The sequence below is a fragment of the Oryzias latipes genome, chromosome 9, assembly GCF_002234675.1.
Source record: "Oryzias latipes chromosome 9, ASM223467v1".
In the NCBI taxonomy this organism is placed as follows: Eukaryota; Metazoa; Chordata; class Actinopteri; order Beloniformes; family Adrianichthyidae; genus Oryzias; species Oryzias latipes.
This window is the reverse complement of record NC_019867.2, coordinates 29,084,566-29,109,716: the sequence shown is the minus strand read 5'-3', so window position 1 is coordinate 29,109,716 and position 25,151 is coordinate 29,084,566. Positions and strand designations below refer to the sequence as shown.

Below are 25,151 nucleotides of genomic sequence, written 5' to 3'. Positions count from 1 at the left end.
CAACCGAACAAAAATTTTGAACAGCTCAGAACTGAATTCAGACCCGTCGGCCAAACCCCTCGACAGACATCTGCGCACACAGACAAATGACAAACACAAGAAACACTTATGAATCATGTATATCACGCGTGGATCACGAAAAATATAGAAAATGTATGTAGTGGCTGTGTGACGCGGCCTATAGACTGCACCTTCGTTTCTCTCTTTGGACCACAGGATTAAAAGAAATGTTGTTGAATAGAGCAGCTAATGAAATTCATAGTCTATAGTCAATGCAGGTTTACAAAAAAAAAAGATCTGAGGAGTAAACCAAATAAAAACAGAAAAAAAAATAAAATCCCCTGTGAAAACAGCAGTACAGTCTTTTACCTCAACATGCTCTTTCGCAGGGTTCCCTGTAGGTGGCAGCAGAGTCACTGTTTTGGGATGGTGATGCTGATTTCTGTTTCTCTGCTCAGGAAGTTGACTGGAGAGACTACAAGTATTTACATGGTTTTGGACCAGAACAAGTGAACAATAGTTACACAAATAGTACTTTCATAGCACTTGTTTCATAAGGGCTGTGGTGACGTCAGGATATCCTTAGTTGACCTTTTACACACCTACCCACAGCTACACGGGTAATTTAGAGACACCAGTTAGCCTATGAAGCTCTTTGACTGTGGGAGAAACCTGGAGTACCCAGAGAAAAACCAACTCATTAACGAGGAGAACACGCAAACTCCACTTAGAAAGAACCTAGCGGGATTTGAACCTGGGCCTTCACACTGTGAGATGTGAGTGCTACACAGAGCGCCATGTACAGCCCTTTAATTTACACTCACCGGCCACTTTATTAGGCACGCCTGTCCAGCTCATTCATGCAATTTTCTATACAGCCAGTCACATGGCAGCAACTTAATGCCTTCAGGCATGTAGACATGGTCAAGACCAGGGCTGCTCATTCCTGGTCTTTGGGATCTATCAGCCTGCATGTCATCCAGATCTTTAACCCTTGTGCTATCCTAGGTACTAACATTGGGAGTTGGGTCATCTAGACCCACTAGACAGAGTGCTGAACCTTTTTTCTTCAATGATTTGTGATCTTCACTGGTGTCCATGGATTACATGAAATCTTTCCACCTTTATCCACCTTTGTCATGGTAGGGAGAACACGTCAATGTAAGGACGGGGGGTCATAGGATAGCACAAGGGTTAAACCCTGCTAGCTGCTGATGAGTTCAGTCAGATGTCTCTGCAATTTGACTGACTGAACACAGGTAATCAGCAGCAAGCAGTGCAGGGAGAGTTGCAGTTCAAACCGACCGTCAGAATGGAGAAGAACGGTGATTGATGTGACTTTGAGTGTTGCATGGTTGATGTCTGAGTATTTCAGAAACCGATGATCTACTGGGATTTTCACCCACAACCATCTCAAGGGTTTACAGAGAATGGTCAGAGAAAGAGAAAATACCCAGTGAGCGTCAGTTCTGTGGGCAGAAATGCCTTGTTGATGTCAGAGGAGATCGGCCAGACTGGTTCCAGCTGATAGACAGACAACAGGAACTCAAAGAACTAAAAGAGCAAACGTTGCCTGTTCTGATGGCGTCAACAGCATGAAAGCATGAATCCATCCTGCCTTGCATCACTGGTTCAGGCTGCTCCTTCTGGTGGTGTAATGATGTGAGTATATTTCTTTTTCTTCTTAGTACCAGTTCAGCATGGTTCCAACACCACAGCCTACCTGAGTGTTGTTGCTGACCATGTCCATCCCTTTCTGACCACAGTGTCATCTTCTGATGGCTACTTCCAGCAGGATAAGGCTCCATGTCATGAAGCTGGAATCATCTCAAGACTGGTTTCTAGAACATGACAATGAGTTCTCTGGACTCAAACGGCCTCCGCAGTCACCAGAACCCAATAGAGAACCTTTGGGTTGTGCTGGAACAGGAGATTGGTAACTTCTTAAATTGTTCTAGTTCATAAATCAGTGCAGAATTATGTCATTCCATTAACAAAAAATTGGCAAAATTAGCAAATGTTTTTGAAATTAGCGGGAAAAGTCCTTCTACTGCCACTAGTGGAATGATGATGAACCACAGGGCAAAAACACATGGACCAAGTCATTTACAATGACAATGAGTTTTTAAGGATGTGTGTTTCTAATAACATACCAATGGTTATACAGAGTTAATGTTCCACAATAACATAACCTACTCCACAAGTTTCAGTATGTACAGGGTGTAAAAATGAGATGTTTTTGGTAACATCTGCTAAAAAGCTACAGGGTGTCTCTAAACATTCAGGATTGTTGATTGATGCTGAATTTGCATGAATGACTCTTAGACATTCCCACGCTAGATCCGTTTCCATTGCTTATTAAATTGTGCAAATTGTTTGCAATAACACATTTGTTTAATGGAAGCATGTCAATTTGGAAAAAAATGGAAAAAACGTGTTTGCTCTTAAAGAATGTGGTTTTTGAGGCATATCAAAAACGACATATTTCACAATACTGCAAGATAAAAAAAAACTCACGTGACCGACAGCTCTGCACAGGTAGCCAGTTGGCATCAATAATTACCTTGTTTAGCTTAGTTTTGCCTCTTAAAAATTCCAGAAAAAGCTTTAATTCCTTTAATGATTTTGAAAGATTTCAGCAATGATATAAAGATTAGATAATTCAATTATAATCACGGATTCTCCTCGATAATGGCATTTGTGTTTTTTGTATTCATTTATTGGTTTTATGACTTTATTGTTTGCTTATAAGAATGTTTTTATTTTAAGTTTTTGTCCCCTTTTTTTGAAGACCACATTCACAAGTATGTAGCTTTTTATGCAGCCAATAATGATTAAATGAAGTGCTATAGCATTTCCTTAAGCATTTATTTTTCTCATGGAATCTAAAAACTTTCAGCTACTTTTTTTTCAGCTTTAAAGTCCCAATTCAGTCATTTTTGATCAATTGTAAAACCTTCCCAGAGGTCCTGTTCCTCATTATCGTTAACTGTATGCCTGTATGAGCGAAGTGGCCCTTTGTGAGCAGCAGTCAAAGGTACCCGCTCTGGATGACCTCGGCCTATAAGGCACTGCTTGGTTTGGTTCCAATGTTCCTCCGTTCTCTCTTCAAAACACAAAAACACACTTGTCGTTATGCCTTGCGGTCTTGTTTTACATCTGCATGTTCCTCATGTTTAGACGAAAGTTGGGGCAAAAAGCATTCACATTTCCTCGGCTTCTGCTTGGAACACTCTCCAAACTGAACGGAAATTGTCTGAAGTTGTCTCACTTCTCTTCTTTCCATGTACCAGAGAAAAGTTTTTCATTTATCAGTACCTGTGTTTTTAATTTGTTGCTGTTGTGCACCTCACATGTCTTGGAATTAAACATTCTCATGCAGTTTTGCACCTTGTGTCAGATTGCTTTACATCCATTACATTTTACAACATTAAGTTATTGCTGTTCCTTAATTTTATATTATAAAAACAATGCCTTGTCTTGTTATGTTTATACTGTGGCTATGTGACGTGTGCTGCTGACCTCTTGGGCAGGTCACCCTTGTAAAAGAGATTATGATTTACCTGGTTAGAAAAACAAAGGTTAAAGTAAAATAATAAAAGTAATTATGATTATGCAGTTTTTAGCCAAAATTAAAAAAACAGTGTCGTTTTCCAGGACACAGTTTCTGCAGAACGACAGAATATCACTAGATGTTCACCTCTGAGTTGTGGGCGGGACTGCTGGTGTGAAGTGAGCCTGCACTGACATCCCATCATCCCTTTGTCTACCATCTCTCCTGCTAGCTTACAGCCCCTCACAACCCCAAGCTAACCTTAGCAGTGCAACTAAATGGCCACCAACACTGGAGCTATCCAGCTGTGCAGTTTTGCAGCTCAGACGAGAAAATCAAAGATATGCACTTTCCTGTCTGAAGCAGACCCCTCTGTGTTCAGATCAGTGATTCTGCTCCGTTTATCACAAATGTTTTTACAAACCGCGAAGGGTCTGTTTGCCCTCATGCTCACGTTTTGGTTTTTGGTTACAGAGGAACCCTGATCCTCCAGTCCTGAACGTGTGTGGGCCTCTGCCTCTCAGACAGGGTTTGAACAGGAGCTGAAAAGTGTTTCATACTTGTGCAATAAAAGGTTCATGTTACTGTCCTCTGAGGACCAGGAGCAGCAGCCAGCTCGGTCTCTGAATCCAGACAAAAACACCTTTCTCTGGGCACGGCAGTCGGTGGCTTGGCCCCGGCTCAAAACATTCCCCGATGGAAAGGGAGGTTCCCTCTCATCCTGGACGCAGACTGTTTTGTCTGAGATACGCAGAGCACGTTTGTAGTCTTTGGGTCGTGTTTGCGGCAAGTGACGTGGACGCACGCACAACTCCCTGTCCTTCTGAAGCGAAACAGTTATGAAATATGTTGGTCTGGAAATGGATTTGTGTTGCTAGACTGAAGTTGGCCTTGAAGTATGTGCCAGTCAGGGTTTTTCAGAGTGGTCAGCTTCTGCACGGCTCTCAGACGTCTGTCTACATTTCTTTTTCATTTCAAATATTACAGAAATGTACAACATTCATTTTTTGATAATTAACAAGTATGATACACACATGAAATAAAAAAAGACATGCAGCTTTAAAGGAAAACAGACATTAGTACATGTGTACATGAACACTCAAAGGTTTCCTCCACCAACACTCGTAGGAAACATTAAGCAAGTCCTGGAGTGAGCGGAACCACTTGGATTTAGACTTGTATAAAAACTCAAATTTAGAAGCATTAGGCCTTAACCCAGGTGTAGTTCAAGCTCCTTTGTCTTCGGTTGAGGTCTTTGGCAAGGCAAGGCAAGGCAAGTTTATCTGTATAGCACAATTCGTACACAAAGTAATTCAAGGTGCTTCACAAAACAGAAAAATGCATTAAAATCACAATACATCATAGAAATAATCAACGTAAAATTCACTTTTTAGTCACATACACGGCTAAACAGAAATGTTTTAAGTCTAGATTTGAACATGAACTCAGAAGAAGCCTGTCTTACGACACTTATGACGTATAAGTGATGCTGTCGTACAGTGTCCTTACGCCACGCTCTTGTCGTTAGTAAGATGCGAGTTCTGGCTCCTTACTGACTGTATGCAAAAGCTGTATGCATGAGGTTTGCACGTGATAAATAAGTGCCCGTAGGAGGCCCAAGGATGTCCACACAGACTACTCTCCGATTGTCTGATCTTCTGACTTCTAAAAGCCAGGCTGCGTGCAAGGGAGGCGCAAGGAGTACTCACTTTTCACTTGAACAGCACTAACATGCTTTGAGGGGGTTGAAAAAAATGACAAATACGTACAATACGCATGCGTCTATTTATCCTTACTTCCCAACATGTGTTCTATGAGGTTCATTGTGATCTGTCGCTTGCAGAAGAAAAAACTGTGCACGAAACTTTTTTATCCCATTGTTTGATATTTCCTGCAGGCCACCTGCGTGCCCTGTACAGGTGGATAGAGACATCCCCTATCCGCCCGTAAGAGCAGTGGTTGCTAGGGCATTAACTGTTGTTGCAGCAGCTGGATTAGATTATGCAGCTGTGGTGTGTGTTGAATGCTCACTGACAGCTTCACAGTACCTGTGCTCACCAAATATTTGGTTGCAGAGCAGATAATGGGTTAACAGACAGGAGTCCACCTGCTCCGTACTCAGTCTGTCTGATGTCTGGGCTGCAGCTTTCCAGCGTCTGATGCTCCACATGACACATCTGGCACCTCCAGGACACATAAAACAGTGAAAGGTGCTTTACAGGCTAATAATTCTTTAACACGTGTGGATGACTTCTCTCAGAGATGGAAAGAGAAGGAAGAGAAAAAGAAGAGGGAAGCAGACGAAGGTTCTCCCCAGAGGAACATCTCCAAAGACAATTTATATATTTTGGAGAGAAAAAAACCGTCTGCCTGTTTGCTTTTCTCATGAATCTTCCAGTCAGTTTTACTGTCTTGTCTCAGCTGCCGTCTCGTGTTCGAGTTGTGTGTGTTCTGCGGTCTTCAGCTTTGCTACAGCGCTTCACACAGCTGCTAACGTCGGGTCTTCGAGGGCACCAGAGGCCTAATCCACCTTAAGATCTCATCTCCACCAGGGATTTGCTCTTCATCTGATGGTTGCCGCGGCTGTGGATGAGTCTCTGATGGCCTTAAATATTCCAGCAGCAGAAATGAGTTTTTATGGTTGAAAGGACTGTCCACATGGCTTCTGGCTGCCTGTCCAAGTAGATTAACTTACCAGCCACAGACAAGTTTATTTCCTCTGCACTGAAGGTTTCCTGTGAACAAAGTCCTGCTAAGTCGTTGCGTCACTTCCAGCCGTTCATCTCCTTGAGTTTGCTGATGCTGGTCCCTTTGACAGGAGTGGAGGGTGGGGGGGTGTAAAGGGGCAGAGTGGAGGAGCTACATCCCCCGCTCCAGGGTTTCTTGGTGGGGACCGTCCAGACCGTCTGAGATGACTTCTTCCTCTTTTGCTTCTCTGTCTTCTTCTCCGAGGAAACAGGCACCATCGACTGGAAATGGAACAATCAAGGAGGCAGATTAGAAAAACACGATACCGTCTGCGCTAAGCCAACACTTGATCGAGTAAAAATCAACCAAAGTATTTCCTATTGCTTCTCACAGATAAGTTAACAGAACTGTGTTCAGAACACAGAATGCAAAACCTGTATAGTAAAAATGACAAACCTAAATGAAATGCTTAAAGAGGCAAGTAAATAAATAATGCAAGAATTTTAATTCTCATGGAGTAAAAACTGTAACTACTGTAACTACAAAGCTGCTCAAAGCTTAAAAGGTTCACAGAAAGTGAAAACTGAGGGCTTCATCGGGCAGGAAGTGTTTCATGGAGGACATTCTTAGGTGATAACTGAATTGAATAAAGATCTTTGTTCTAAGAAGACCACAATTCTTTTGTTTGGTCTATAAAAAATGTTCCAGGTGAGCTTTCATCCCTTCCAAACAAGGAGGATCAGAGAAAACCGGTTCTGGTGCAGGTCAAATCAGGAGACTGTGAATGTGCCCTCAGACTCCACAGACATCAACACATTTAGTGTTTGAATCAAAGACAGCCTTGCTAGAAAATGACGAGTTTAGTTTGATTGAAAGTTAATGAGAAAGACTCACTTTAGTTTAAAATTAACGTGTAAGAACTTGAATCTGAGCAAAAATCAAGACTTTGGAATCAAATTTCTTCATCCGCCAAAACAGGAACAGTTTGATCAGAATTCAACTGTGATGCACAGAGAGGAAGGCTGACGATGCAGGCCTACTTCCTTACAGTATAAAAGGGGAAAATGAAAAAGCTTAAGGGTTAAACGTTTGGTTAAAATAACAGCAGGTCTTTAATGCTGCATTCACAGCATTGAGCGTCAGCGGCATCCAGTTTCAATGTTAAGTCAACATACAGACATGCTAAGAGGGGCAGCTACAGCGTGTTTTGAGCGTCACGTTGCGACACGTCAAGAGTTAAAAGATCTGAACTTGAACAACGAAGGACTGTCGCTTCAACCAAGCAGGAACTTAGCTTTGGCTTGTTGATGATGTCATCAGTGGGTGGAGTCCTAGGCCAACATGGAAGAGAATCTGATATAGTTCTCCTCCAGAGCTTTATGAGGTTTGCCTTGTTTTCATAAAGACAATAATAAAAAGTTCTTCTAATTTTATTTTTTCCCTTCTTGGAATAATGTGAGACAGCAAGTCTTCAAAGTGGGTCACAGAGAAAAGGAAGGACAGCTGACTGTCTGTCATTCAGTCTGAATGATCCCATGAACCCTGACATAGAAATGTGATTACCGATGCTTTTTGACATCATCCGTGTCTTCCATGCATTATAAATTAGATGCAAAGTCAATGCTACCATGTAGGGATGAGGCTAAAAAAGTTTGTAGTTCCTCCCACACACAGCGGCAGCGTCAAGGGAACATATTTTTATGCAGACATCGAGCAGGGGGCACGAATTCGACCCATGAATCGGGTTCAGTTTGAATGTAACATTAGAGACCTGAGAGTGAAAGTATTTCATGGCATTCTTGTCTCTCAAGGTGAGTTTACATGTTTGTAGATATCGGCTGGTTGAGAATTTCATTTGCTGCTTCTACTTTTCCACTGTGTGGAATAAAAAATATTTATTTTTCACTATACTTTTTTTTTAATTTATGTTTTAGATCCTGGGCTTCAAACACCGCTCCCCCCCTCCCAGCGTTACTGACATGTCAGTGTGACCTACACAGCAGCACAGAGTGAAGCAGCTGAGCTTGGCTGCGTTCTGTCCTGAGCCGGCGTAGCGGTTCTTCTTCGGCAGCAGCAGCACAAAAGACACGGCCAGAGACAGGTGGTAGAAGCTGTGGACGTAGGCGTAGTCCCATTCCTGCCCAGACGACAAGAACGCAGACGCCACAAATCACTTTAAACAATGGGTGCTTCCGCTTCAAGCTTGGACTGTTTCTGGTGTCAGCTGGAAAAGAAAGTCACCTCAAAGTAGAAACGCAGCATCAGAGCGAGAGCACCGAAGCAGCAGCCGGGACCGACCTGCTGCGTGTACACCGTCCTCTCTGGATACACGGCCCGCAGCTGCTTCATCTTCTGCAGCTGAAACGGCAGAAGTTGAAAGGACGAAATAAAATAAGATTTCATTGAGAAAGAGGAAAATGGAGGCAAGTTGGATAAACAGAGGGCACCCTTGGGATGAAGATAAATAAGAGAAAAGCCTTTCTTGTTACTTGTGTCTCACCCATTTAACGGTGATGATGAAAACGGCAGATCCAATGGGGCCAGAGTAGATCCCGTAGCCCCAGCGGTCCTGGTAGATTCTCACAGCAATGGTCAACACGCCAAACATGGTTAAAGTGGAGCGCTGGGGTTCATCGAAGTCACCAAGAGCTGCACGGAAAACATTTACTGTACAGCTGCACCCAAGCACAGAACAAAGTGATTACAGCAGCCAAACAAACCAGAACATACAGTCAAACGTAACTGCATGTCTGGTGTGTCATTTCCAAAAGGTACAGGTTAGGTTTTACTTTTTTCTTTTAACAGCAGATACAGTAAAACAGCAGTGAATCGTGTTTATACTGCAGCTCTGTACTGTTAAAACAAGAAAATATGTTACATACTCTATTGAGTCAGACATCGACTCTGTCCTGTCAGACCACAGACTAAAGTGAACCTTCTCAGACTGAGGAATGCTTAGATGAAGAGTCCGCAGTTTGGTTTTTCGGTTTTACTGAGCCGGTCTGTTTGAAGGTGCAGGGAAATATCAGTGAAATACATGAGGTTCTGTCCTCATTCTCTGTGATTCTGCGGTACAGTGACCCAGTAGGCGGAGCATCAGTGCAGGCCGCAAGGCTGTTGAGCTTTACAGGGACCCAACACAGTTGTGTGTGTGTGTGACAGTAACAAGTGTGTGGGGCAGTTGACATAATATCTCTGAGCCACAACATGTGTTTTTTTGACAACTGCCTGTTTTCTCAGAGTCAGGACAGGTGTTTCAGAGAGCCCCACTTAATCACAACAAGAGAAAAACACGAGATCAGAAATAGGCTCTGGAATGAGCGTGTTTATGGAAAGCTGGTTCTGGGAGTCCCAGCCTCACCTATGAGAGTGACCCACATGGAGAGCGCAGTGCTGTACACGCTAAAGTACTCCAGGATGTCGTATCTCATGAAGCACAGGATGGAAAGGCCTGGGCCGTCACAAGCGTGGTAAACCTGAAGGGGGACAAACAGGGTTTTACCTGGACCCTCTGGTTCTAAACTAAACTTCTATGACCTTCACAGAGGCTGTCACCCTAAAGGAATGACAATAACTTTATGTTCTTGCTTCACATTGGATTCAGATCTGAGCAACAATTATCTCTAAGATTGACTTCTACAAACTATTCTTCAGGACTTCTAAAGTGTGGGAAAAACATTTTAAAATCGTTTTTAAGATACATTTCCAGCTACAGTTTTCTCACCGCGATGAAGAACATGGCGAAGAAGTAAACCATGGCCTCCATGTGGAAGCCTCTCTTGGCGGCAACACTGGCCGTAGGAAGAAATACCAGACTGCTGAAGGTGGGCAGCAGCATCTTGGCAATGAAAGCCCCCATCGCTTGAAAAACGGCAAACCAAGCTGTGGAAGAAACGTTTGTACGTCCTGCAGCGTCTTCTCTCTTAGAAGCTGGGGTTGGATGCCTTCAGATCATGAGCCCGCATGTGGACACACCCAGCTGCCTCGTTGGACCCTTTAAAGTTTAAATGCCCCAGAAGCATGTGACGTGCTGCCTCATGGGAGAGCAGCTGTGTTCATACCAGCCCAACATGGGAGAGGTTTGCACAGGGTAGGGGCTACCATGATGCATTGCAGCATGGCTTTGGGTTATTAAAGTATGAGCATGTGTTTGGGGGTGAACGGGACATGTGGGTTGGAATGAGCAGCATTTAGAAGATGCTGCTAGCTAAACTGTTACTTCAGTTCTATTAAACTGTAACAACTGTGGAGCACGGCGGTGAAGTTTTAGTGATAGGGGCTTATTGTGGGACAACTGGCTCTGAGAGTTCAAAGAGTAAAAACGTGAGACCATCAGCCTAATACAAAGACAAAGATTCTAGCACAACAGCTGGACTGATCCCGACAAACCCTTCAGAGAGCTGAGCACAAGCCTTGACCCTTGTGCTATCTTAGATGACCCCACCCTTACATTGACGTGTTCTCCCTTCCATGACAAAGGTGGATAAAGGTGGAAAGATTTCATGTAATCCATGGACACCAGTGAAGATCACAAATCATTGAAGAAAAAAGATTCAGAGCACTGTCTAGTGGGTCTAGATGACCCAACTCCCAATGTCAAAGTGCCTAGGATAGCACAAGGGTTAATGAACAGAGGCTACCTTCACTGAGTGGTAGTCCTTGGGTCAGGAGTTGTTTTCAGGCTGTCTGAAATGAGAATCCACCAAAACTAGACCTTTGCGGAGTTACTCCTCTTTGCTCTTGAAGTCATGTAGAAGGAAGCTCTCTTGCCAAAAACAAACTTTTCACTCTTTTTTCAGCTGAAGAAAGAGGAAAAAGGTCCCGTTTGCTGCAGATAGCCTATCTGGAGTTGGTTTCCAGTTTCATTGATTGGCAGGACTTCTTTTCAAAACTGGAATCTCAATTGTTCAATTGAATTTGATTCAAAAAGGGTTTTAACTCATTCCTTAGCAGCAGATGTTTTTGTTCAGTACGTTTAGGCTTCATAATGATGTAAAGTGTCCAGTGTTTAAAAACAGAGGTTCACTCAGCTCTGGATCATCAAACTTCTGCATCTGCATTCATTAATAAACAATATAATGTACGTTGAAATTCCTCTTCTCTTAGGATACACACTGTCTGCTCTCTTAACATTCACTCATATTTCATCTTTGTGTTTTAAAGTTATGAAAAGGTCACATTTTAAGAGGCAGCCTCAAAGGTGAATCACACTTTCACACTTTCTGTGTCTATGTTGACATTTCAGTTATTAGCTTTTTTTCTTTTGCATCATTTTCTGTCTGCAAATTGTAAAAAGGCTCTCCTGAACAAGTGCACGAGTGAAGATTCCACATCACCGTTCACAGACAGGAACTGCTTCATCTGGCTGTGTTTTGAAGCCTAAAACAAGCCAAAGCTCCAGGATATTGGTCCAATCTGTGGGTGACGTCAATGTAAACTTCTGAGTGGGGGGGGGGGTCACAAACTTTAGAAGTAAGAAAAAGCGTATAAAAAAGCAAAAAAAAAGAAAACGTTAAAAGCAACCATATATATATATATGCTGCTTATTTATTGTTCTAGTAGCCTTTTTCTGACTATGGATTACACATACAAAGAAAATTTAGATTAAAATTGCATTTCTGAGTATTTATCTATTCAAATCGTAGTGAATTAGGAGCAGACAAAAAAATGCCACTTGAAGAAGATTGCATTTGTGACGTCAAAAATATGCTGGGCAGGCCAAAGTTTCCCTGCTCTGCTCCATTCAGATGCATCAACTTGCAGACAAATCCACGTACATTGTTTTATTTTTTATTTTTCCTCATTTGGCTCAAAACTGTACAGCTGGATAGCTCCAATTTTGCTCACCGTTTTGTTGCGGCACTAATGCTAGATTTAGAGTGTGAGGGGCTGTAAGCTAGCGGGAGAGCATTTAAACAGATGGGTTATGGGAAGTGGGGATGGACTCACTCCGCGCCAGCAGTTCCACCCTCAACCCAAAGGTGAATTTCTAACGATGTTCTGTCGCTCTGCAGAGACTGTGTCTAAGAAAATGACACAGGCTTTTTTGAGTTTGCATAAAAATGCCTAAAAAAAATCATAATTAAAAGACCACTGGGAAGGCTTTAAAATAGATCAAAAGATGATGGGAGTGTGTCTTTCACTTTTGTTGACCACGTATGGCCACGCCCACAAAACACAGCTGACAGTGACACCTCACAGCTGACGGGAAACTGGAGAAGGATTCAGGCGTCAAGACTTCAGTTGAAAGATTTCAAGATAAACACAAACATCCCTACTGTTGGATTTGTGGGATGAAATTAAAAAACAATCTTATTTGGACTCTCTCTTATGGGCGGGGCCAATGTGAGATTGTGTGTCTTGCAGACCAGCTGCACAGTGATTATCCAGTTTGAGTAAATAGACACAAATACCAACCAAAGGATCTGAGTTTGTCAGAGATTCTTTTCTTATTTTTCTTCCAGAAAAGAGAGACGGTTCTGCATCCAGAACCACCTGGACCCATTTGGACTCACAGCCAAAGTGTTTATGTTTCTTCCTTTCTTAAAGACTCCCTTCACATCCCTAAAGATTGCAGTATGACCTTCTGGCTCTGGCGTGGCAGCTGCTGTTCTATGCTCAGCTGCTACAGCTGCTCAAGGGTCCTGCGGCAGCGGCACAAAAGGCTGCAGTGTTGCTGAGAAGTTTTTTGGTAACCAGAGCTGCTAAGAATTTAAAGTAAAATGAGAAGCTTTAAGGAGTGGCAGGGTTACACCCCCTGCTGGACACTGCAAGTATAAACCCACAACCTCACCACAAATACTTCAGCAATGGAGGGTCCAGGTCTGAGAACAGGAACATCAAGTGTCCTGTTTGACCATCATCTGCAGGGTTGGCGGCATTAAAATGACTAAAAGGTCCACCTGAGTGTTTGTAAGTTCTTGAAGACCTGTAGGTCAGGAGCTGGAGGTCTGAGCTGCTTTCTACAGAGAGGGAAGCAGCAGAAGAAGACTCATGTGGACAATCACACGTCTAATGACAAATGCAATGCAAATGGCTCTTTGGATTGAATTGACCAATCAGACACTGCACCCATGAGCTATGAGCCAATAAGAAGAAGCAGTTTTACACTTACTAGACCTCAACATTACCAATCTGTTGTGACCCCTAAGGAAAAGTAGTCCATTGAAGTTGGAATATTTTAATTTGACAATAAATAGATAGTAAATAAAAAATCTATTTCAAGTGTACTGCCTCCCCTTTAGTACAGACTAAGAATACTTGTATTACACTTAAATATACTACGTTTTGCTTAGGAGAATTTGCTTCCTCTGAAGGGAGTGAAGTCCTATTAAACTACGTTCAGAACAATCTCAATGACCCGTGTTCAAGCAGCTACTTCCGATGAAAAGTCTATGTAAATGGGCCCAAACACGCGTCTTGGGCTTCCGGGTTCAAAGCTCTTGCATTCATGTATCGCTACGCAAGGTTTCACGACTGTTTTTAGGCTCTACAATTCGGCCACCTAACGCACATGTTGAACTTTGACCATCAGTAGTGACAAACCAATGGTTTTTTTTCAATCCACTGAAGTGCCAACCCTTTGAAAATTGATCATGGATGAGAAATTAGTAATTTTCGTTTGTGCCCGGCCAGAATTAAATGACACCAAATCGTTCAAAAATTAGAATAGAGCTGTGAAAGAAAAAGCCTGGAGCAAGATTCGCCAGATTTTCACTGCTTTGACATTTCACACCAAGACTCTTCTAGCTGTAGTTGGTGAACATGTGCCAGTAAACAGTAGAATCCCCTCCCTACTAGTCCAGTGTGAACAACAAGGGCTAAATGTGCAGTCTTGAACGAACGTCAAATGCCCGGTGTGAACGTGGCTCGAGACCTGCCAGCTTTGTGCCTCCATGTTCAGGAGCTCAGAGGATCCAAGCGGTTTACAGCTTCCATCCCAAAACACAACCACAAAGCCAGAAGATGCAAAGCAAACAAATCTCTACTCCTGACATAGAAGACATTTGCTTAAGTACCTCATAAAACGGAAGCAGTCAGACATTGACTGTCAGGGCGGTCCAGTTTCCGGAAATGTTGTTGTGTAAATCAACAAAACTTCAACTACTCATTGAATACTTTCACATTAGTCCTGAAACCTCACCAGTTTGTCTTTTTCTACACATAAGGAAGATCTGAGCTGTGTGTCGAAAAGGCAAGAGACTAAAAAAAAGGAACGTCTGACCCCTGGATTGAACTGATCTCAGGCACAAAGTTCCTACTAACATCAAACATGAATGTTTAAAAAATGCATTATTTGTTACACATGTTCTTGTTTTTACAGTACAGAGCTGTAGTATAAACAAACCACCGTTCTTCTCATCTTCCTCACTGTCTGGAAAGACTGTGAGGAAGATTCAATCCAAGGTTATGATGAATCTAGAAAACTGCATTATTTCAACGGTAGGAACCCGTTTGTAGTAAAAACTGCTGCTAACTGTTTTACTAACAGAGAGACTAAGCTGCACACGCACACACTTGTGCACACACACACGTGCACAGTCACACACAGTGGTCTCATTATCAGCTCGCAGCATTCCACATTATCCACAGTTTGAGTCCAGCCAGCTGCACTTCAGCATTTCCAGCCTCTCAGTCAGGTTTCTCTGCGGTCTGATCGGCTGTTTTCCGTCCCTCTTTAAACTCAGACACTCTATCTGTTTAGAGAAATTTGACCCAAAAAGAAAAGAAGAAGAAATTGATCAAAAACGCTGGATTTTGGAATGTGGGAAGATATAACTTGTGGATTGTAAATAAGTTCAAATCATCCCCAATAAAGATAAAAAATATCAGGTTTCTGAGTTAGGATAAAAGAAAGAACCACGTCTTCATGGCTTGTGTGTTTTGGTTCACGCGTTTAAGAACTGCATCAAACCACAGAACGTTTTTCTCCTCGTTTTTCTGCTTTTATAACACCTTTAATTGGTCTTTGTTTGAATTTAACAACTTTAATGACTCCAGATGCAGTTTGGCTTTCTGCAAACTCACAAACACACCCCCATAATGTGTAACACTTCTGCTAACTGCCCTCATTTAGCTGTCATGGGGAGGGCGATGGGCTTTGACCGAGGGCTGGTAGATGGAGCGTGCTCCTCTGGTCTGGCTGCCTCGCTCGACTGTTTTAATCGGCTTATAAATCTGGAGCTGGAGCGCAGTGGAGGCTGATGAAGAGAAACGTAGGAGGGGGGTTTGGGAGCACACAGAAGACAGTTAAAAAAAAAAGCCAAAGTTACTCTAGTCAAAGTCTAAGATTATAATTTGACAGATCAACAGTGGACAGTAGTTTTTAAATAACATATTACAGGTTGAATCCATCTTCTGTAAGGATTCAGTGGTTTGGTTTTGTTCTTGGTCATGGTTTTGGTTTTCTTTTTGTCAGTCACCCCACTTTAAGGTTCATGATCCACAGCTGTCTTCAGTTCAGTTAATTCCCCTCAGCCTATTTAAGTGTCTTGGTTTCTGTTCATCCTTGTCAGGTCATCTGCTCTGTTCTGTCACCGGTTTGGTTTTCCCAAAAGTTTTGTCATGGTTCAGTTTGTTTATTAAATGTCTTATTTCCTGTCACCAAGCCGGGGGGGTATTCCAAAAAGCAGGTTATGCTAGTTACCACGGTAAGTTTGAGGCTAAAGAAGTGTACAACCACCGCTTTCGGTTCCAAAAACCGAGGTATGTTTCAGTGTATGTCAAGTTGCCATAGTAACTAATGCTCTGAACATAACCTAGTCTGGAGAAGGTTTAGTTGAAGGTTAGTTTGTTTTCAGAGAGGTGAAGCAGCATGGCGTGTCCATTTGAAGATGATTTAGTGGATGAAGAAGCTCAGATAATACATTTTCCACCATGAGAGGGTGAGAAGACCACATATGGATGTTGGAAAAATAAACTTTTTTACTTTATCTAACTAAATTATTTGCTTTAGTTAATATAAATCATATTTTTGTTCAGTCAGCTTAAAAAATAACACGTAGTTATCAAACAGTTATTTTACTTTCATTCAAATTAATTCAATTAAGGTATAGGTATAGGTAAAACTTTGGTGCTGCTGTTTGAGCGGCACTGCAAGGAATTGTGGGATACCGTTCCCTTTGCCTGTCTGGACGGATTTGGGTTTAAGTGTGAGTTTTTTGACCAAATGTGTTTTGTTATTTAGCTGTTTTACTGTGTTTTGCCCAGTTATTTGTACTGTTATGTTTAATTCTTTCTGCACCATGAGTGAGAGGGCCGGAGAGGATGATGAGTTTATATAGCACCACTACTACATATTGATGTAATGATAAATTCAGAGATATGGTTTATGGTAATATGTTTTACATTCTTATTGTTTCATTCATTTTATTGTTATAAAAATGAGTATATCTGGAGGCTCAAATTTAGACATACGAGAGTTCAACAATTGCAATCAATTAAGATGGAAAAACTTTAATTGAATTGGAGTAATATTACACTTAGTTAGATAAATATGTAAATTTGAGTTGTAAAAAAATATTGAGTTAGATAGATATAAGAAATTAGGTTGAATAAATGTAACTCAATTACTTGTTACCAATAGAGACGAACAGACTCAGAAACAGCCTCTTTCCCAAGGCAATGACCATCCTCAATTCCAAAATGCACAGATAAAATCTGCAATAGCACACTCATATACAGTCTACCTCATTGCCACCTCTTGCACATCTGACATGTTGCACACAATTTTGTACGCAATTTTGCACACAAATCTTGGACATTCTATATTACAATTTATATTTGCTAGCACCCTTGTATATGTTGTACATACTGATTTATTTAATATTATATTTCATTATTTTTTCATTCTTGCGCTGAAATGTTGATACTTCAATTTTATTGTACAATGGACAATGACAATAAAAGCAAATCTATCCATCAATCTATCTTACCTGTAAAGCTACGGACCAAAAAGACACACATTTTAGAACGGGGTAAACAAGTGTTCTTGAGCTCTCATTTAGCCCACCGTGTTCATACTAGACAAGCAGGAAGGCGTCTTCCTCTTTTTCTTGTCCGTCACCTACATTGGAAGAGGCTTGGTGCAAAATATTAATATGGTCCAAATATGGTGAATATTGCTCAGAGCTTTTTCTCTCACTCCTCTATTCCAAGAATGAAAGATTTGGTGTCATAGAAGTCCAACTGGACACAAACCGCAATTAATTTCTCCTCCATGATAAATGGTTGGCACGCCATCCATGAAAAGGGACGCCATCCATACATCACAATCAAATTCCAGTCTTTGATTGGTCAAAGTTTCCTTTCTGGTTCCACTTGCAACAGGTAGGTGGAGCCCATAAACAGTCATAGAAACTTGGGTAACAACGCGTGGACACAAGAGCATAGCTTAACACAGACTGAGAAAAGGTATTTGGAGTTGAGCTTTATGATCAAGTTGCTTTATTTACTTATACAGCTCAAATGAAAGGAAATATATTGGTAGAAGGGTGCTGAGTTTTTAGCTGCTGGACATGAGGTCTACAGAAAGACCAAAGAACAGGTTTATGGATGCAGTAAACAAAGACATGAAGGTCGCTGGTGTTAGAGGAGAGGATGCAGAAGACAGGGTTAGATGGAGGAATCTCATTCATTGTGGTGACAACCGAAGTAAAAAGAAGTTCTCGCTAATCCTAATTTTTTCAGATTTTTTTCTTTATCGCAAGTTATTCATGTTATAAACTGACAAATCAGATGCCTCAGTAAAAGTCTGTGATCTCACGTTGAACCTTCACAGCGTAAATTGACAGATTCTCCTGAGCCTGCTTTCAGTGAAAGGGGTGCTCATTCCTGATTGGGGAGAATGGTTGCCATAGAAATGTTGACTGAGTCGGACCATTCATCTTCTAAACCCGTTTTGTCCCTTTTGGGATCACGGGGCTGCCTGAGCCTATCTCTGCCACTAGTGGGCAAAGGCACGGGACATCCTGGACAGGTCGCCAGTTTGTCGCGGGGCCACAATGACGCAGCAATGCACATTCACACTTTGGGACAATTTAGAGTAACCAATGAACCTATGAAACATGTTTTTGGACGGTGAGGGGAAGCCGGAGTCCCTGGAAATAATCCCTCGCATGCACAGGAGAACATTCAAACTCCAAAAAGAAAGGTCCCCCGTTGGTGTTCTGTTTCAGGTCCCCCAGCCTGGACTTGAACCGGGGGACTTGGACCTGGACTTGAACTGCCTTCTTGATGTTAGGCAGCAAGAAGGCAGCAAGAAGGCACCGTGCAGCCTCACCCGGACCAATCACTCCTTACTGACGATTTCTGGTTCTAACATGGTGGCGTCCGTTTCAAGGAAAAATGGCGACTGAAATGACCTTATCTGGTTGGAGCAGAAAGCAAGTCATCATAGATGACGTCACACACACTCAGTCCAGTTCTAACAGTTAGTAGCTAGTGAATAAAGGGGTAGGATACTACTTTGTGGGATGTTTTTTGGCAAGAATGTCAGCTCTGTCAAAGTCCCACTGCATTGATATTTTAAAAGCATTCCCCAAACGGTATAATTATGATTATACCGTTTTTAGCCAAGATGAAAAAAAAAAAAAAACGGTGTATTTTTCTTGGACATTTTTTCTGTACTTAATTAAAAATTCCCCTCTGAGTTGTGGGTGAGACTGGAGTAAGGCTGCCCTCATTTCCCCAAATCCCTTTCTTTTGAGACTGCCCGGTAGCCCACAGCCCCACACAACCCCTAATCTAACATTACCGGTGCAACGAAAACGGCGAGCATTATTGCATTAATCCAGTAGTTAGGTTTTGAGACAGATTCTAGCTCAGACAAGGAAAACAAAGAGATACATGGAACTAGTCCTCTACAAGTGGATGCATCAGAATGGAGCGGAGCAGGGAGCTTGTGTCTAACTTGTAGCAACTGCACCACAACTACAAGTTAATAGTTAATACCAACAGTATTTTTGCTAACAGTGCTCCTGATTCACAACGATTTGAATAAAGATTCTCTCAGAATGCAGTTTCAATGTAATTTTTTTCTATAAAAGCCCTCAAACATGAAAAAATTGCTATAAAAACATGTTAAAAACACCAAAGACATGGTTTTAATTGGAGTGTGTTTTTAAATATATTGCAAATATAAAAAGTTTAAATGCAAAAACGTTTCTCCTTTAGAGAATTGTTTTAGTTGAAAGGGAAATTAAATCCTATCAACAGCCAACTGAAGACAAAATACAAACTATTTTACTTGCTCCTATGACTGGGAAGGTACTGGATAGAAATGCCACTCAGGGCTGCTTGGTGTTAAAAAATCTACAACCTTCCAGAAATTTCTTGGATTGAATCCTGTTCTGTCTTCTCTTTGTATCCTATTGCACAATAACTATCCGGCTTTTTCTTTTTTGACCAAAGAAATCTATAAATTACAAATGTAGTTTTGCCAGCTATAGAGCATTTCACCTAGACATTCATCTGAATTGGAGTATTCACTCATCAAGACAGTTTTCTTCTTCACAGCTTTTACCTCATCTTTATCAGAGCAATACTGCCCCCAAATGAGAGCTGTTGGAACTGCATCAGGTCTGCTTCATGATGGGTCTCTCCTGAGAGTGTCGTGAGTGAAAACAAACAAAACCAGATGAAAATGCTCTGCATGTCCACTGGACTGTCTGTGTGTCGCTGTGTGGTTTTTTGTTTGGTTTTCTTTGACCTTCTTGGCTTTGCTAAAAACCTGTGGTGCCGTTTGTTTAATTAGATTCATCTCCTCAATTCACTTTGCCTCTTTGTTCCTGTTTTTGGGTCTTCCTGATTCCCCGTAACATTTTTTGCAATTTCTTCAAACTGCTTCACAGCTTTAATTCACTTTTGGTAAACTTTTTCGGGTTCGTCCTTTGCAGTCGAACCAATACTTTCATATAAGAATGATTTAGTGGAGGCGTCTGGTGACTGTCTGTATCTTCTTTAGGTTTTGTTAATGCTCCCTTGAGCTGTGCTGATCTCGGTTTGTGTTTTGGAACATAATCAGCATCAAATCGATGAAAAGGAAGGAACGTAAGAGAGAACAAGTGCAATGCTGTGAGGAGACAGCTGTGGAAACAAAAAAAATGGCAGACAGAAAGAGAAGGAGGGGTGAGAAATAACAGCAGAGGAGCGCAGAGAAAACAGGGGCAAAGTAGAAATAAAACAAGCAGGAGGAAGACTGACAGATGAAGGTAAGAGAGGGAAGACAGCCTGGTGGGCAGACACGGTGGTCCACAGACGTCTGCTGCTCTGTCCTTGACTTTTCTCACTTTCCCAGGCTTCTCTCCATTATTTACTCCATGTAGTGTCTTCACTTGAGACACATTAAGTGGACGGCCGGTTGCTGCATCTCCATTGAACAGACTTCAATTCTCAAAGTTTCATCGCACCATCAACATAAACCAGAGGTTTAAAGGGAACATTTTTGTTTAGAGTTTCAAATTAGAACTATTTAAACCATCACATTTTCACAAAGACAGCGCACTTCAAACACTGCAAAAGACGATAGGAGGGACATAATCCTCCAGAACACCAGTCCATCATGGGGTACTCTTGGTTTACTAGCTGTAATATTTTATAAAGCAATATTTTTAATCATATTCAATTTCTTTAAAAGCTTTAGTTGAACTATTAAGCTGCGGTCACACCAAATGCGATCCGTGCGTCAGCGGTGGACATTTTTAATGTAATTCAATGTTACAGCAGCAAATCCGGGGGGGGGGGGGGGGGGGGGGGGGGATTCATGGTGCAAGTTCAAAAATTTTAACTTCGGAGAGGTCATCGCGTCAACCAACCACTAACTCGGCTTTGGGCACCTGACGTTTTCAGTGACTCGATCAGCAGGTAGAATGCAAATCCAGTATGGCGGATCGATCCAACAGTTCTTGTCCTGAACTTCCATCCATCCTTTTTTTTAACCCGCTGTGTCCACTTTGGGGCAAAGGTGTTTCCTGTCCCGGCTACCCCTGGGCGAAGGCGGGTACACCCTTGACAGGCCGCCAATCATCTGCAGTGCCCATGGGGCTGGAGCTAGCACACCTGTTATGCTGGCCACCGGGAGGCGATCTGGCAGGCAGACAGAGATAAGGCTTGCAGGAGGCAGCCAGTGGGGGTCTCCTGAGCTTTACGATATTTTTCTTATTTTTATCGAGACAATAATCAAATTTTATTAATGCTTTTATTTTCCCCCTTTTGGTAATGCGGGACACCAAGCCGCTCTTACCGGGTCACAAAGAAACGGATACACATCGGAAACCGGCCGTCATTCAGACGCAGCTCCTGCAGTAGATGGTGAACCTCACCGTATCGGAAGAGTCTCTGAATGATCTCATGAACCCAGACGTGAAGACGTTGTTACAGACGCCTATGTAGAACTTTCCAAAAGAAATCCATCTGACCTTGTAAATGAGATCTACACAGACACCGCTCCATGTAGCAATCATGCTAAAGACATATGGCAGTGGCTTCTCCCACACGCAGCTGAGGGCTCACGCTCCTGAGCACATTTTTGGAGAAGCGATTTCGCCGCCGCGCAGCAAAGGAGAGCCGGTCAACGCAAATATGATATGCAAATCTCATTTAGTGTGAACCCAGCTTTAGAGCAAGAAATTGAGATCCACTTTCAAAGTTTAACCCTTTGACGTCAGAGATGTTGCTGGTGACACCTAAAACTCTTTGTCACACTGTAAATTTTCAACCATTAATGCAATCAATCCCCTTCTGACCCAGGAAAAAGTTGCTTTTCACATCGTCTGTTACACAAACGTCGCAAAGCTGCTTTTTCCCACGACAGAATTAGCCGATTTACGTTGATTGTGTAAATGTTTGAAGAGTTACAAAAGCCCAAAGGATGTCAACACTGGAGCTAAACCAAAGTTTTTATTTGTGTGGAGAAATTGATACTGAACTCTCATTTGAAAGAAATGAGAAAAAAAATATAAAGAACAACAGAGGAGATGAAGGTTGTGTCTGAATTCCCCCACTACTCTACATTTACATGCAGGCTGGTTCACCGTTTTTCTGGGGTGTTTTAATCTACAACTCAAAAGTAGAAATTTACCAGAAGTCTCTTCAGACTCCACCAGTAGTCTATTGAGTCACCATTGTTGTGCGATACGGACGCAGCCATGTTGGAGCCAAACGACGTCAGTCAGCACTGATTGATCCGATAGAACTTGAGTTCCAGCTTCCCAGCTTATTGGTAAAATAGATATTCCTAATTTAAATTGTGCCAAAGCTTGACTTTTATGTGTAAATGCGGACAATTTTAAGCTTAATTGTGAAAATCCTGAAGTATGTTGGCACTAAAAGAAGAGTTGGTGGAAGTGAAGTTCGCCTGTTTTTTTTTTAAACCTTTTCTACATATTCATGACATTTTCTTTGCTTTGTTTCTTGGTTTGCTTAATCTTTTTTTTTTTAATCACTTTAGATTATTTGCTATAAAACATAAATACTGTTTTGATCTCAATTTTTTTGTTAAAAATGACAAAATGTACGACTTGGAATGAAGTATTTTGTACAGTTTTATGTTTATTGTGAAATTATTGTGTAACACAATGAAAAAATATCATTAAAAAGAAGCTGGGGTTGTAATAAGATCATTGCCACAAAAATCAGTTTTAATAATAAAATATTACAGCAAACTGTCAATTATTAAAATAATTCTCAGAAAGGCTCTAGACTACTGAAGGTTAAACACAAGAGAATGAATTAACAAAATAAAATCCTACATTTTTGGCAACACTTAAAGTGTTAATTTTTTCTGTGTTCGCAAAAAGTAGTAGTATGATGGCAGCAGCAACTAATACGCTGTTTAAAACATGAATAAACATTTACAGAACATAAACTCTTCATTTCATTACTTATTCTGAGTAGCAAAATTTTAACTTGACTTCAGTTGTCAAACTCTGACTGATCAGCAGCTTCAGACCCATGAAGCCTCTGAAAGAAGCATCAGAAGAATGCTCCCACTTTCTCCTCCTGCTTCTGCTGGCTGGAGAGGAGGAGGAGGAGGAGGAGGAGGAGGAGGAGGAGGAAGAGGGATGCAGCGAGAGCACACCTTACCTCCCCTCCTCCTTGACTTTCTTCCTGCCTCTCTCTTTCTCCCTCTTCACTCCACAGCAGCTCTCAGCAGCACATCACAACACAGCAGCCGCTGGACGACACACACAAACACGCACAAACACACACACACGCAGAGCGGCATCCTCAGCTCAGACTGAGACGCCCCCGGACTGCTGCAGGCGAGGTGAGTGAGGGGACCCTGGGATGCAGGCTTGATGGGGTTTGTGGTTCGATTGTCTTTCTCGCAGCTCTTTGGATTTCTGCATGTGCGTTTGTGGCTGGCCTCTGGTGCGAGAGTGTGCTTGTGTGTGTTTACAAGGCCCAGCACAGCCAATGAGACATTTGCACCAGACCAAAACAAATCCACAAAATAATGCTGACTCTCTCTCAGAGTGTGTGTTCTTGTGCAGACGTGTGTTCCTGGAGAGGCCCAGCTCTGTCTGGAAACTTGTCAGCTGTTGGAAGGCATGTGTGTGTGCATCAGTGTGTGTGTGTGTGTGGAGGTAAAAGCTCGCATTTGTGCCAACTCTACTTGTCAAACTGCAGTTTCTGGCCTTTGCGGCTTTTAATCGCTACAGTGAGAAAATCAGTTTCAGCTCCCACATGTACCGAAGCGCTCCTCGGAGGGCAGAGAAGACCCATCTGCCCAAGCAGAGAGGTCCTGTTGGTGAGCACACTGAGGCTCATTATTAAAGCCAGGCAATCAGGGCATTCTTCAGTCTACTTTCTCTACAGCTGCCATGCTTTTCAACCCAACAACATTTGTAAAAAGGTAGCTTTATGCTTACTATTTAAAAGTAAAAAATATGAAGGTGAGTCTAATCCGAGGGGAAGATGAGATTTAGTAATGTTACAAATAATCAGTTTTTGATGAATAATACTTTCTGCTAAAGTTATTTTCTCTTTTACTTTTCTTGAGTTCTCCAACAGTGTTAGTCTTCTGGCAGGTGTCCTGCAGAGAATGTGTCTTTCTAAAGCCAAACTCAGCTAAGGATGTACAGCACCATGCAAACGCTTTAGGCACAGTTTGCTTGTGGGATTTTCCTTTCAAGCAGCCAGACTTTGTTCTAATCTTCAGAATAGGGTCTGCAGGCTCTCTAAAGGAATTGGAGTGCTTTTTACCGTCACTCTTCCTCAAGTTTGCTTTGCTGCTGCTCAGCCACTTCATGGTGATGAGTAAAATATTCCGTCTTAAACAATTCAAAGACTTTGGGAATAGAAAATATTGAAATCATGAGAAAATGATTGTTGGAATAGTGGACAGAAAAAACGTGAAAAAAGCTGCAGTTCTCACCAAGTTCCCTTCAGAAGATTGAGGGATGACATTTGCACACAGGCAGAGTTTAAGCTTGAGTCTCTTTTTACTTTAACACACTATAAAGTCCCAACAGGAACCAGTTCTGACTCTGCAGAAAGACGCCTCCAAGAGGTGTTTAGTCATCAACAAAGAACCTAAACCTTGTTTGGTACAACCTAAACAAAAAAAACAACCCTTCAGCTTTCAATTGAACATTTCAACAAAAATGACAGCAGAATTATCAAAATGATGGTGGCTGTCACTCATAAAGCCTCGGTGGGACAACATGGTGATTTTCTACACCCTCAATGAAGGTCTGTGATTCCAGACCTTTCAGCTGACAGAGCGCCTGAAATAAATGTGAGCTTCTGCAGCCTCAACCGCACAACTTACTAAACATACTCCTCCTCCTTTATCTCACAGCTTTTTGTCCCTGAAATGAGGGTCTGTCCACTTTTATAAGCAGTTTAGGTGCTATCACACTCACATTCAATGGGCTTCCTTGAAAATGTTTTTTTTTTAAATGTAATT

General features: G+C 42.0%; 2 protein-coding genes across 2 annotated transcripts in view; one reads left to right on the top strand and one right to left on the bottom strand.

The window, feature by feature from the left end:
• Positions 1–4,593: 4,593 nt before the first annotated feature.
• On the bottom strand, positions 4,594–10,283 carry mymk (myomaker, myoblast fusion factor). Its single transcript, XM_004072933.4, has 6 exons — positions 9,966–10,283; positions 9,603–9,717; positions 8,742–8,890; positions 8,483–8,599; positions 8,238–8,378; positions 4,594–6,522 (listed from the first exon to the last, which is right to left on the bottom strand). Exons 1-6 carry the CDS (start codon positions 10,098–10,100, stop codon positions 6,319–6,321), a joined length of 861 nt encoding a protein of 286 aa, XP_004072981.1. The 5' UTR covers positions 10,101–10,283; the 3' UTR covers positions 4,594–6,318.
• A 13,080-nt stretch (positions 10,284–23,363) lies between these two features.
• adamtsl2 (ADAMTS like 2) overlaps positions 23,364–25,151 on the top strand; it is a 44,635-nt gene continuing 42,847 nt past the window's right edge. The window contains exon 1 of the mRNA XM_011479667.2: positions 23,364–23,507. The gene's annotated coding sequence lies outside the window, so the exon portion shown is untranslated. The remainder of the gene's footprint in view (positions 23,508–25,151) is intronic.

Bases quoted from the DNA above. Each gene is read 5' to 3' on its own strand.
- mymk (XM_004072933.4), bottom strand. From the start codon at position 10,100: ATGGGGGCTTTCATTGCCAAGATGCTGCTGCCCACCTTCAGCAGTCTG. The intron at 8,891-9,602 runs GTGAGGCTGGGA...TTTTCCGTGCAG, and splicing joins CATGTGGGTCACTCTCATAG to CTCTTGGTGACTTCGATGAA. The intron at 8,379-8,482 runs GTGACTTTCTTT...TCGTCTGGGCAG, and splicing joins TGCTGCGTTTCTACTTTGAG to GAATGGGACTACGCCTACGT.